The sequence below is a fragment of the Limulus polyphemus genome, unplaced genomic scaffold, assembly GCF_000517525.1.
Source record: "Limulus polyphemus unplaced genomic scaffold, Limulus_polyphemus-2.1.2 Scaffold543, whole genome shotgun sequence".
Classification (NCBI taxonomy): Eukaryota; Metazoa; Arthropoda; class Merostomata; order Xiphosura; family Limulidae; genus Limulus; species Limulus polyphemus.
Window position 1 is genome coordinate 427813 of NW_013666153.1, and position 15263 is coordinate 443075.

The following is a 15263-nucleotide window of genomic DNA, read 5'->3' on the forward strand; positions in this document are numbered from 1 at the left end:
AGAAGACTTTCATCATTATGTCTAACACGAAGCAATGAATATCTGCTCCTGCCATTAAACCATTTATGTGACACCATAACATGACACAAGAGTTTTTCATAATCCCAGCTCCAAAAACATTTCAGTTTGTACAGGACAGTGTAAAAGAATTGTCTAAAGTAATAAAAGTGCAAAAAATGTATATGATATGAATTTGTACACAGCCCGGGATAATCTAATAAACTTGAGAGGTATTTGGATGCTAGATATCCTCCTGCAGAGGTTGGAACTTAGTGGTATAGGTGTACAAAGTGTGTATGTGCTTATGAACATTTACACTTATTATTACTATTTACTCATAAATTCTTAATTTTTAGTTGTTTTTCTTAAAACATAGAACAATAACAAAATTTCTAGTCCTTACGATGTTAAGAAACTGATTTGTAATCGCTGCTTGCTAAGCTTCACTGTATTTCTCATTTATTCTCTCAAGTAGAAGGTGAAAACAAATTAATTTTTGTAAATTTCAAAGATACATTTTAGAAACCAAAAAATTATCAAATTACTATACTGGTTCACATAAAACCATTATAATTTATCTGGGTTTCTAATTAAGTTATATGTGGATTAAAAAAATATCATTTCTGTTTAGAGCAGCAACTCAGTCAACAGACTTCACCTTTTCAAGTGAAATTACAAGTTTCCCCTTTAAACCAATTACAAATGACAGTCAGACTTATGTAGCTTGAAATATGTTCTTTCTATTATAATATTACTTATTTCATTGTTAAACTAGTTTTTAAACAAAAAACGTAGCTGGCTATACAATTAATATCTAAATAAACATACTCATTAGTTTTTACACGTATGTAGAAAATATCATCACAGCACTTTCACTATGCATCAAATCTTTCTGTTTATGAAAGTGGCAGAGTAATCTGCCATCTACCAGAAAGTTTATATTTCAAAAATCCAATATGAACTCAAAGATAAGATATATAACATAACAATGTTAAGGGGCAACAAGGGACCTATTGGTCCATCTCAGCTGTCCCATCCTTTAAACTAAACTAAAACTATTAAATAAATAATTTTAAAAAATCTTCAAGCCAGTCCTTACCACTCATATAGTTATCAAGCTTTCTCTTAAACTTGCTTAAATTTACTGCCTCCACAACATATGAAGGCAACCCATTCCAAAGGCTAACTACCCTGTTAGAAAAATAAAACTGTCTTAACTGAAGATGACTCATACCCTGTCAAAATAAATATCTGTGTCTCCTTGTTCTATTATTCTCACTGTTAACTCTCTCAACATGTGCTCGACCAATTTAACACACCACGTGAATTCTTTGTACTCATTTAAAATCTTTATAGATTTGATACTACATACTATATAATAAACAATAAAACGATAAAATTTAAAACTGTATATAGTTACGCGTTTAAAGTTACTTAGGATAAATGAATGTAGTTTCATGTTACAATTTGAAATCATCCCCCCCCCCCAAGGGGTAATTTAGATTTATTTCGATTTTTTTGTAACAAGGTCAGTCAAATTAACCAACTTTGTAGAGTTATGGTAGAGAAAATAACAGTTAAAATATAAAGTTTTACTGAAAACAAACATTTGAAATGTACTTAGGAGGTTTTAGAGATTACACAAATGAAATTTCAGATTTTTGAGATGAAGAAAACTATTTTTAATCTTAACATGAAAATCACTTTGTACACAGACTATTCAAAACAAATACTCAATATATTCACAGACAAATCTTTTTTTAGTTAATCTAAAATACTTCACTAAAAAATATGACTTTTTTATGTGAAAGATTTATAATGTTTACTGAAAGACAGCCAAATTTTGTGAAGATATATATATATACTATATTAAAAGTTAATAGTATCAAATCTATGAACACTTTAAACGAGTACAAAGAGGTCACATGGTCAGTCAAATCGTCCGAGCCAATTTCTAATTTTTACATTTTAGTTACTTGCATAATAATAAATAAATAATACATATAAAAACCAAGAAATATAGTACATATCTTGGTCTTCTTTTTCTTTGCTGTCAACTGTTGATGAAACTTTTTATTTCTAATACTATTGGCACTAATGTACTAAATATTTTTTTAAATTGAATAATGCACCTAAAAATACAGAATAACAACATGTAAAACGTAGAGAATGTCCTATAACTATCATAATTTTCTTGGCTTTCTAACTATGTATCAGGTGATGATAACAAAACCTTGTCGAAACGTTGTACATTTGCTGTTGTGTTAAACTTATATTAAAGTTTTTCTTCAATATCCATTCAAGCCATCTCCAAACATTGTATGTTTAGTTTAGGTATACAACAAAATCAACAGATAATGACTGACATTTACAAACACACACACACGTTATTTACCTCCAACAATGTAATTAAAATACATTAAAAAGATAGATACAGCACCTGACAGATTTGTACTTGGATGCTTTTGAGTTGTGGATTTCCGAGCAACATTCCTATGGAAAACATTTCCATTCAATAAGCCAATGGTATGTTTCCTGGCTACCTGTGATTGGAGTTTCTCTTCTTCCTCTTTAGAAATCTTAGTAGACAGCTCCTGAACAACCACCGATTGAGTATTAGGGAGTGCTAGAGTAAAAACATGGTAAAAATAAGATCATAAGATTTGTTGAATTTTTTCAGGTTCAGTTTATATTCTCTCCCAATTCTTATAAATATCTCAAATATGTTTTAGGATACAATAGATAACTTGGGTTAATATGCATTTGTTATAACATAGAAAAAAATCCAAAATCCACAAGTTTTATTTAGAAACTATTTTCATACCATGTACCTCAAAAGTCAATGCTATCTGCACAGCATTTGTAAAAACTTTAATATGTGCAGCAAATTACCATTTTTAACACCACAACACTCAATACAACTTTATCAGCACTTTGAATGAACTCTTGTATGGGTGGTTCATACAAATAACACCAAATCTGAATCTATATCATCTGTATTTGTCTATTTTGTAATGACAATTGGATAACAAACAAGTGATTATTGGTTGACAAGTTCTAGAAAACACCTTGAAAAAAAACCCCGAAAAACTTACCTTTTTATTCATTTCACATTCTCAAGAATTGTTAATAAAAGCAAAAATAAAAATCAGTACACCTGAACCCTCTGGACATAGAAGGGTCAAAATTCTTGCTTTACTGTGATTTCATTATACTATATACATTTATTTATACATTATAGTATTCAAAGCCAAAAATTTGTGAGAAGAGCTTCAGTTCTTTTAGACAAGACATTGCTTCAAGCAGTAACAGAATTTTTTAACATACATATGGATTACTTAGACAGCCAGATAAATGATAGTAGTTTTTGGACATTCTATTATAGTGCCCAATATATTTTTGAATTCTAAAATTCATATTTGAAAGTTTTATAGTTAATTTTGGACAGCCAACATAGTGAGAAAACAACAGGCTTATCAACCTACACACTCAAATGCAATAGGTCTCAAAATGCTAAATTTCTTGGTTTATATGCATGTTTTTTAACAAAAAATAACTCAAATATAAAAATTAGTCTTGTTAGGTTAGTTAAAAAAAACCTAAATTAAAAAATAAAGAATTTCTCCTTGAGGAATGCACTTGGGTGCCGTGACGTAATGTAGGCGTAATAGATATTTTACCTTAAGTTCTCAGAGAGTTATTTATTGGCTTGTTATGCAATGAAACAATGCAATTAAATGAAAGCAGATGTGAAACTGTTAGAAGCCTGAAGTTGTCTGGAATAAATAATTGTAATTGTTTGTTACAATCTACAGTCACTTTAGAAAAGAAAAGGGTATTTTTGGTTTTGATATACATTTTTTAACATTAGCTACACATTATTCCATTACAATTAGTTTTATATATATATATATATATATATATTATCCATTTAAGAATTTCTAGAGGTAAAATAAATGAAATATGAAATTGAAGATGAAAATAAATATTTTTATTCCCATTATGACAACCACCTTTTAGTCACTGTAAAGCCTTTGTAAATTAACAAGACAAATATTTAGCATATGATTTTTTTTGTTTAAAAAAGTCTGCACAATTTCAGGAAGATACACTTAGTACATTCAGGGTAATATTATTTAGAGTTTCACTGTTATACAATGGTTACAAGACTGGTAAAAAAAAATGACCTGCATGAATAGGGTTAAGCAAATGCCTCTGTAAACCATTAAGAAAGTTTGGACTCACTCCCTGGAATGCATGCTTATTATGTCAGGCTTGTTAACTCTTTGGCTACCACTTCCTTACATCACAAGGATGTAACATAACTCTGGTCATATTTTGTTCCAAAAATAAAAGGAGTAGATGAAACTATTTAAAATTTGACAGGAACTTAGACACGTGATTTCAGAAAAATGAAATATTTAATTGTGATTTTTTCTAATAAGAATTCTTTATTTATTGTAGATATTTACACTCAGGCTCTAAATAGTTCAAGTGCAAGATGATTTTCATGTTAAATATAAAAATATTTTTATATCTTACAGTTTTCAAATTTTATTTGCACAACCTGTAGAATCTCCTAAATGAATATCGAAAGTTTTCTTAAGGTAAATGTTTATATTTTATTTTCTATATCCTATCACTAATTGTAGTTATTAGCATCAACACACAGTGCAATTGAATGTTTAAAATCAAGAAATAGATATATGTACATACCTTTTAACTCTTTGTCAACTAATCTTAAAATATATTCTTTTAGTTATATTTATAATTTCAGGTCTTTACCTTTCCACTTAGTTTATTAATGTTTCGTTTTCATTTCCTCTCCTTTACCATTTATTATTCATCTCAACACACATTAATGAGTCCCCTTGGGGCATATTACCCAAAGATATGCAAGCCTTCGATAAAAATTTTTAACACTCCCAGTGTAAGTTAACCTTGAGAACAGAGTTATTCTTGCCTTACTGAAGAGTGGAACTTTGCAGTTACTATTATAATGCACATACATCTCCAAAGTTTGGACACGTTAAAATAAAGAAAGAGGTTGAACAAAAAATATGAAATATGTCAGTTTAACATGACTTATACTATTCATAGTCCTCCAGTGGCTCAACAATAAGTCGGAAGGCTTATAATGCTAAAAACTGTGTTTCGATACCCATGGTGGGCATAGCAAAGATATCTAGCTCACTGTGTAACAAATAAAATGTTAATTGTGTTAAATTAAAAAATTATTAAACCTTTCAAATATGCATTTTAAAACATAAAAGTAATAGCTAAGTACAATTTAACTATATCTAGCCAATATGTATCTGTATGAGAAACAACACTAAGTGTTAGTGAGGACAAAATCAGTAAACAATGCTTCAACTGCTTAAGTAACAAAAATTGTGCACCATTTTTAAAATAACCATTGGGAGAATGTAATTTAAAGTGATCTCTTTCTATTGGATATAAAGATGTATCTCAAATAAGTACATGTTGCTTGTAAATCTCAAGTCTAAGTATGGAAGATGGGTGAGGCTGCTGTCAGGGGGTGGCAATATATATATATTTCTTGTGCTCTCTAAAGTGAACCAAAGGAACATTAAACTTGGAAGGGCAAATAGTGCTGTACACATAGATTGTGTCTAAATACTTACACTATACATGTACTAATATTCAAGGAACAGAGACAAAAACTTAAGATCTGTGAATGCTTGTGCATCACGTGACAATAAAAACAAAGTTTAAGTATTTATTTTAAAGATTTCTTTTTAAATAAAGGAATTAAACTTAGATAACATAAAACTTTGAATTATAACATACATGATAGTGCTTATTTCATTAAAATACATTGATAGTAACGTTTTCAATTAAATTTTGAACATAACTCAGTAAAACCTTCTGATTAGTGCAGAAAGGAGTTTAAAGAGTATGAGGTAGTCAAAAGGGTTAATGAAACATAGGGTTGATGTTTAAATTTGAAACTATTGTTAAAATATCTATAATCAGAAAAGAGTCAAGTGGTGAACATTTTCAACCAAGCAATTTGATTCATTCTATTGTATTTTTAGCACTTATCATCTGATAGCTGCATCCATTTTTTTTTATATTATCTTTTATGTATAAACTACTAATCAACTTTTAAATTTGGAATGGAGTCTACTTACCAGCAGGTCGAGTAATTGGTTCATCTAAACCTCGAGTGTATTCAACATAGGGATGCTTTTTTCTATTCAGTGGCATCAATGTGTGTCGTCTACTTTTCCCCGATAATCTGTTAGCTTCAGCATTGGCCTAAATGCAAGCAAAAGAAAAACTTTGGTACACGAATAATAAAACTATACATAAAAACACTGCTTTTATACAATATTGAATTAAAACAAGTAAAACATATATTTAACTTCAAGATTTTATAAGATATGCAACCAGATGCAGATAAATAAAATACAAGACATTACCCATGTCTATATCAAAACAAAAAGGCTAAAAGACTGTTTCCATTATTGAATGATACTTCCTATGCACTACAACTGAAGAAGAAATCCATTTTAATAATAGCCACTGAAAGTCGTGCAAGGGAGTACAACCCAAGGGAAGAAGGGCTTCCATGGAAGCTCATGTCCTCAAAAGCAATAGAACCTCATAAGCAGTCAATGAAGGAGAGGACTCAGCACTGATAACCATTAGCTCCATTGAACACAACCAAAGAGAAGAAGGCTGGTCCCGACTAAGGGAGGAGATGAAGAAAATCATGAGAAGGAGCAGGTATTGGGTTGGGACAAGAAAGGACTCCTCCAACTAAGCAAGTCAGCCCATATGTGTAGCTTTCCCAAAAGCAAAGCATGCGAGTAAGTGTGAAATGCCTGAAAAGATGGAGCTAAAGGCAGCCAGTTGTCCATGTGATAAAGAAAAATGCAGACCATATGGGCATAGAAGATGGGAAAAGGCCATTACCACCTGAATAAAATGGAGGGAGTAAAAGCCAGACCCAACAGTAAAGCACTGAATGGAAAGACCTGATGTCCCCGACGACAAGAACAGATGTGTTGCCAAGATGCAAGGTAAAATAGGTATGTGAAAGAAAGCACCCGAGAAGTCCACTTTGGCCAACCATATACTTGCCAAAGGGTGAAAAAACAAGCTCCATAGCAGAACAAAGAAGGTCAATAAAATGGTCCAGGTAGGAGAATAATTACAGAACATTAACACTGTTGTAATAATGAATTATGAACAACTGGGAATAGAAACTCAGATAAAGAGTAATTCATTGGTAAGATAGTGTTCCAATTGAGAAGAACCCCTAACAATTCTGATAGATGTCAGAGAGAAAAAAAAAAGAAATCCAAAGGAGGTAAGGAAAAGATTGAGGAGTGGAGGATAGGAAAGGAACAGTCCTATCTGCCCATAAAGCACCTAAGTATTTACAGTGAATGTGGGTAAGAAATGTGGCTTGCCTTCAAAACTTGGAAAGAAGGCACTTAAAAAGGGAGGAAGAAGGAGTGCATAGCACAGGAATGGGGCCTAATACCATTAAGAACATTGAAAAACAAGGAGAAAAATTGATGAAAAGGTAACACTTTGAATTCCAACAAGGTAGGAAGACTCCCAAACACTGACAGGTGCAAAATATAGCACCAAATATAGGGTAAGAAAGAATTGGAGGAAACACACACCCAAAAGAAAACAGTGTGCACCATCAAGAATATCCCATAAACTGAGGAACCAAGTATACAGGTACAAATGGTGAGGTAGAAAGGAAGGGTACGAATCTCAACAAAAAATCTCACAGAGGTCCAGTGGATAAACATGATGATGAGAGTAGGAAAAAGTAATGAAAAACGTTGGTAAGGGTTAGATGCAAACAGGAAAACTGGGCCTACGAAAAATACATTATATTTCAGGATATGATCCCCATGCATATCCCAGACCATAACTAAGTTATGAAATAAAATGCATGGACCGTGAAATCCATAAAGGAAGGACAAACTAACAAACAGACAAGAGGGATCATACCTGGGAAATTATGTCAAGAAATGGTTGACAAAAAATGTGGGAACATTCAGAGACATAGCCCTTGACTGCACTGAAAAGGAAGGCAGTGGTAAAAGGCTGTTCCAAACATCATCATATAAATCAGACACATCAGGGAGTGATACTTTGAGACCTGGTACAACAGTCATATCAGGCTGCATGATAAAATCCAATTTGCAGTAAAAGAAGGCCAAACCACCTCACTGAAAATACCAGAGCCCAAATCAACAGAAATGATAGATGTACAGTGACAAATGTTACAAAACAAGAGTAGTTGCAACACTATTTTGAAAATCCAAAGAAAAGAAACTTGAGTGGATAAAACAAATTAAACCCACAATTTATCACAGAATGATGAAGAATGTAAAAACAACTAAGGTATTTGTTGAACAAACTAGGCAAAAGAAACATCAATGTAGATGGGAGCACAAGGCTAGTGGCAAGCAAACATTTATGCTTTTAGAGAGCAGTAGTTTTCAAGAAAAGCTACTATGTGAGAGGAGGTATGTTATCGTATCGGAAAATACAATATATAAAAGTATACCAGATGGTATTCATTACAAGCACTATAGTACAATGGCACATATCATGAACATATAATCTGAATATACTCTATACTAGAATTTGCAGAAAAAAATCACATTCATTTTCCTACCAATTCATTGTACAAAGGAGCCAATCTTGTTGAACCGCGATAAATCCACTCTGTCCTTTTGTCAGCATCAAAAAACATTTTCACCAAGCTGGCATCAACTTCCATTACACGGGCTATCCACCTGTAAATGCAGATTAGAAACCTAGATCTAAGGTAGTTCTTATCAATAATCTAATATGCTTCTACTTATAATTAAAAGTTAATACATTTGAAAACATTCATAAATCATCTTAAATTTTGTAACATGTAAAAAAGAAAAAGAAACAGAAGCTAAAGATTACATATTTTTAAAGTTTCTATACTTAAAGTAGTGTAACATCTAGGTACATTTTAAAAATGATAAAGCTGTCCAGTATTTTATGATGATAATCTCCCCCCCCTCATGTCAAGAAAAAAAAAGAACTAATCTGGGAACCAGCACAAAACATATTAGCATATTTACATGCTATTAACTATTTCTACAACTGGGTCACATCTTTTTTTATAGCTTCAATAGTTATAGTATTAGCAGGAAAATTTAAAGTGTTGAAAATTTACTTTGTTTTTAAAAAAGCTTACCTTTGTGCATTAAATACTTCTAGCTTTCTTTAGAAGAAGTCTAATCAATTATCAACATATTCAGGATGCAGTGTTTCAAGATGCCACTTTAATTTATTACGCTTCATGCTATCTGCAGCCAAAACTGTCATACATAACAAACACTGAGGCCTCTCCTCTCCACTAACTTTAGTACTTGTGAATCCAAGTGATACATGGTTATCCTATTTTCTGAACTTTGCTTTTTTACATTCCTTTGTTTTACTTAAAACTAGCCACACTATCCTTACTTTAACTTTCTTCACTCTCTCTAGCTTTCCTCTTGCAGCCAGTTAAGAATTTCTACATCTTTTCAAGGGTGTTCAATAATAACAATAACTGTACACAAAAACCTTTCAGATAATAAAAGCGGTGAAAAGACTACAGAAGTAATATACAATTAGCAACACCATAATGAGGTGGCCTTGAGACAACTGACAGCTAATGAAATACCCATACCCCAGCCTAGCAACAAGGAGCACTACAAAACAGAATTGCCAACTGTCCTCCTGGTGGGAGTTATTTATTTATTTTCTTTGTTATAAGTTCTAATTTAGTTAGGATAGTCTATCTCGTCTTCAATTTTTCTTCTTCTTTCGTTGTTATTTTTGGGTTCTTCTGGCAAAATACCACATACACACATCCCCTAGTCACCACTTCAAGCCTCCCCAGGAGGGTGCACCCCACAATTTGGAAACCACTGGGCTTAAAGTGTATAAGGATGAGTAGAATATTGCTAAATAATATTGTAATATCATATTAAAAAAAGATTACTATGCAAGTTTCAGAATCATGATTCATAGATGTGTCATCCTTTCATAACATTATGCTTCTTGCAAGTGGTCACTCAGAAGATTTTCATTAAATCAAAATGGTATTTAAGTAATTGCAATTATCTTCTGTGACTTTCTGACTTACACTCTGTATCAAAATCATCAACCAAAAGGACTTTTTGTAAAGGGGGAACAAGAAAATGAGATTCCATATTATGTAACATTATTCCAAAAAAAGAGGTTGAAATTTGATATACTGGGTATGTTAATTTAGCCAGATATTTAATTATATAAGTATTTTCCAATGTGTTTACACAACTAGTAGAGACTTACATTTTTAACAACACATATTAACTCTTTCGCAATGGGTACGTAGAAATGCACGTCACAAATTTAATATGAAAAAATTAGAATCAAAACATAGTTAATAAATCAAATCTTAATATTATTTAAGTTTTAAGTTCTTAATTTTATAAGAAAATACTTTTGAAAAAATCCTCATTCTTCACTAGTATAAAAAGTGCGAGATTTGCTCTCTGGGTCTTCCCTCTTTTTTAATTTATTTACCATCCCTCCAACAAATACAGGATTTAATGTAAGTTATTTATTATAATATAGACATTACTCGGGCAAAGCATACTTTTTATAGCTTTCAATTTTATTTGTTTACAGGGTCATAATCTATAAATCAGACCCACTTGCCACATCTCTTTCCCATATTGTACTATATAATTTACAACCAATGCAAGGCCAAAATTGTTATTTAACACACCATATTATATCACATTGTTTTCTATAGATAAAATTTTCTATCTTGATTCTAGTTCAATCTTTATTCCTACAGGAATCACACCAAAGAGCTTAGCTGAATTTTTAACAGCTCTTATCGCATATTCAGAAAGCCAGAAAAATTAAGATAGTTACAGAGGATTGTCTGCTTTTAACATGTTATTATTCTGTTTTTTCAGGTACAATATTTAATTAAATAGAAAATTATATAGTAAGGTAATACCATTAGTACAAAAGAAGTAAGTACAAGTTTTATCGACAATTGACAGCAAAAAAATAAAATAAAACTCAGGTAAATACTATATTTCTTGCTTTTCATGTGTATTCTTTATTTATTATTATAAAAGTAACTCAAGTGTAAAAACTAGAAACTTATTAGGTTATATAAAGAAAAATAATAATAATTATTTTTGAGGTATGCTCACAATTAGCTCAGGCATTACATAATTCAAAGGGGTAGGTGAGCTACACATTGGCAAAGTGATTTACAACTTGATTATTAGTTAAGACCCTGTTCAAAGGCAATAAAACAATAAAATTAAATATAAACAGATGTATACTATGACAAACTTTAAGTTACTTAGAATAAATAAATGTGGTTTCCTGTTAGAATTTGCAGTTTTTCCAGAAAGAAAAAAAAAGTATATTAGAATTATTTCCAAATTTTTTTCTGGTGGTTACGAAGTCAGTCAATTTGACCAGCCCTTATAAAGTTATGGCAAAGAAAATAAGAGATAAAATACAAGGTTTTTTCAAAAAAGCATTTGGTATATATTTAGTAAGTTATAGGTATTATACAAATGAAATTTGAAAATCATCTGATGAAGAAAAGTATTTTTAATCTTAACATGAAAATCACTTTGCACCTCAAACAATCAACATATAATCACAAACAAAGTTTAAGCAAAAATACTTCATCAAAAATTCTAATTTCTTATCTGTGAAAGACTTTTAATGTTTACTGAAATCTTGTGAAATTTCATGAAGATAGATTCAAAGTCGTGTTATGAATAACATCATGGTTACATGGTGGTTAGAAGGTCATGTAAAATACACAAGTTCACTGCAATGGTTAAAAAGGAACAAAACATTTATTATAGTTTCTTCAAAGCTTTTCTTTCTTATTAGTAAATACTTCAGTTAATAAAACAGAATCATTCAGTTTATGTTCATATACCACTATTTGCTTTTGTCTTTTTTACATTCCCACATAATATCTCATCTCTCATTTCAACTGCTAGCAATTTTAATTTGTGTTGTTCATCACCCTTGGTTTGCAGTGGAAGACATCATAAAGAGCAATATTTTTCAGTCACTGGAGATACAAACAGAGACAGAAAGTCACTAATATGTTTGAATGTCATCAAGCATATAATTCAAAACAATAATTGTTCAAATGTTTCACTATTATGATGAGAAGAGATGTTAGTTATAAAGGTATTAAATGGATAAAAAGTCTTCTTCTCTTTCAAAACACATGCAAAGCACACCTAAATACACAGCTACATGTATTGGTATGTTTTGAATAGGTATATTACAGTATACAGACATACAAGGTTTTTTTCTTCAGTAACACACGAACACTATATGTGCTCAAGCTGTGTAAAAGTATGCATATCACAAACTTTAACATGATTAGGTCCAATATGCCAATAAACTTGGCTTGTTCAAGTCAAATTTTAAAAATATCCAAGTTTTAATTTCTTAATTTGAAAAGAAAATACGCGACCCTCTCACTACGGGTAGGTCAAAGTGCACAAGTCACGACATTTTATAGAGTTGCATTCAAATTTAATTAAGCTACATTATTATCATTATTTAAAAATAAACTTGGTGTCAAAATGTACCTAATAAATCAGATTTTAATATAAGCTTTAATTTCTTAATTTTAAACGAAAATATTTAAATAAGTCATCAATCTGCCACTGTATAAGAATTGTGACATTTGTTTGCACCACCTCTCTCTTTATTGTACTGAGTTTAATGTACATTATTCATCACAGTGTGTGTATATAAATAATATATAGTTATTTAGGAAAACTAAATTTGAAGCTAAATAAACAAGGATAGAATGAATCTTACACAGCATATCAAAACTTTAGATGAAGTACAATTAAGTGTAAATTCATGAGAAAGGGAAAAAAAAAATGCAGTCACGATACAAACATCCAACACCAGGGCACAGGTTGGTCATAATGTAATGTGCCCTGGTTTCTAGAGGTACTGGCAGAAGTAAGAGCCCAAAGGCATTGGGAGTACACCATCTATCCAGTTTAACCTCAACTTTGCCAGCCTCATATGATTAAGAATAAAAAAATAAATAAAACTTGAGCAGATGCAGGTGCTATAGCCCACAATGTCCCACATCTTTACCACCTTTTGAAGACTAAAACTTTGTGTTATGCACAGTAAAGGATGCCTGTGGTGATAGGGTTAAATGAATATCAAACATTTTTTGTTTTTTTTCCAGTAAAACTAAATTTTATTTGTTATTTTCCCTACTCTAACTGCATACAGACTCGGCTGAGTTGACCGACTTTCTAACCGCAATAAAAGATATGAAAAATCTAAATTACCTTTTCTTTCTAGAATTATTGCAGATTGTAACAGAAAATTACACTTATTTATCCTAAATTGTAATGGTTTGCATCTGTTTCTACTTAGCTCAAGTTACCATATTGAATGATGTAAGGCACAAGCTACTTGCTAGAATATTTTGTGGAAACATTTTGTGTTATTATTGTGTTTTGATTATCTAACCTAATGTAATAAGTTCGTAATGTTTAGATTTTAGTTAGTTTTATGAAATAAATAAATAATAATAATAATAATAATACATATATATAAAATAAGAAAATTAGTACGTACATACATTCGGTCTATTGTTTTTTGCAGTCACCCTTCCAATGAAACTTTAAGCCTACTTCTTTGTAATGATGGTACTACAACGTGAAATACTTTTTGTTTAATTCAAATATGCACATAGGAAGACAAAATAATGAGCACAAAGCAAACAATGTCCCATAAATATTATAATTTACCTGTGTTTTTTTATTAGGGTATATGCGCCTTAAAATAATTTCCTTAGTTACTCAAACTGAACTCAACGATAGGAACTTTTAGTCTGTAAGCACAATAACTAAAGTTCTGTACTGGCATTATATGTCATTTGGTAGATTAAAACTTTGTACTTATTGGTTATAAGTTATGCAATAGAAAACTTGAGATAGAGCTATTGCCTATTTGTGAAAGAGAGGATATGACAGGTAGCTGTGGCAAGTGTATCTGACTTTCTAGTTTATGTCTCCGTAAACAAAGATGGTTGAAGGATATTAAAATAAGACTTTGCCATAGTAATATAAATATATATATATATATATATATACATAGAAAATTAATACTTAAACAGTCAAACAAATTAAAATCCAAACCTGTGATAAATTAAACACGGCGTTGGTGGTTGGGAGTTATACTGGTCAGTTTAGATAACTTGGTTGGGCTTTTATAACTCTATACTAATTAACTGAAATTAGTGCTTCACTACTATAATGGGAGCTGGAATGCCAACCACAGAAGGTAATTTTATCTTAATTACACCCAAGTGGTAGTACCATATTTTTTATTTTCTTTTACTTTGGAAAGCAGTCACCTTCCCACAACTGTTTGCAAGCAGTGAAGGGTGACAAAGGTGTGGGATGTTGTGGGCTTGAGGACCCACATCTCTCTCTCTCCTAACTTGCAATTCTTTTGATGATTTTGTTTTTTTTTATGAATTTCTTCATGTGAGACTGGAGAACGGGGGTAAAGACTGACAGACGGTGTATCCCCAATACAAAGTGGTCCTACTTATGTAGTCACCTCTAAAACCCAGGGCTCATTTTATATCCCACATTACATTTTAATTTATGCAGTGTCTTTAATTCTTTCAGCCCAGGCTCAGTACCTAGGATTGGTCTCGTAACTATTTAGTGCTTGTTATAGTTTTCATGCTATAACTTTAAAATTAGTAAGTTTGTTTGTTATAGATTTCACGCAAAGCTACACGAGGGCTATCTACGCTAGCCGTCTGTAATTTAGCAGTGTAAGACTAGAGGGAAGGCAGCTAGTCATCACCACCCACCGCCAACTCTTGGGCTACTCTTTTACCAACGAATAGTGGGATTGGCCGTCACATTATAACGCCCCCACGGCTGAAAGGGCGAGCATGTTTGGTGTGACGGAGAATCAAACCTGCGACCCGCAGATTGAGAGTCGAGCGCTCTAACCACCTGGCCATGCCGGGCCTAAAATTAGTAAGCGTATGTTCACAAAATTTGGCAGTTTATCAGTAAACATTATAATGCTTTCATATGAAAAATGTCTAATTTTTTTTATTAAGTCTTAAGGTTTCTAAAGTAATGTTTCTCTCATGCCTTTTTTTTTCTTTTCTACATCTTGCCCATCTATCATGC

The 15263-nt window shown here is 31.5% G+C and overlaps 1 protein-coding gene across 2 annotated transcripts in view; it reads right to left on the reverse strand.

The window, feature by feature from the left end:
* LOC106458997 (histone-lysine N-methyltransferase SETDB1-like) overlaps positions 1–15263 on the reverse strand; it is a 176024-nt gene that overhangs the window by 103280 nt on the left and 57481 nt on the right. For both annotated transcript variants that reach the window (XM_013918562.2, XM_022385368.1), the window contains 3 exons: positions 8675–8795; positions 6156–6282; positions 2441–2626 (listed from right to left, as the gene is read on the reverse strand). In XM_013918562.2, coding sequence (XP_013774016.2) covers positions 2441–2626; positions 6156–6282; positions 8675–8795 — 434 coding nt within the window. The remainder of the gene's footprint in view (positions 1–2440; positions 2627–6155; positions 6283–8674; positions 8796–15263) is intronic.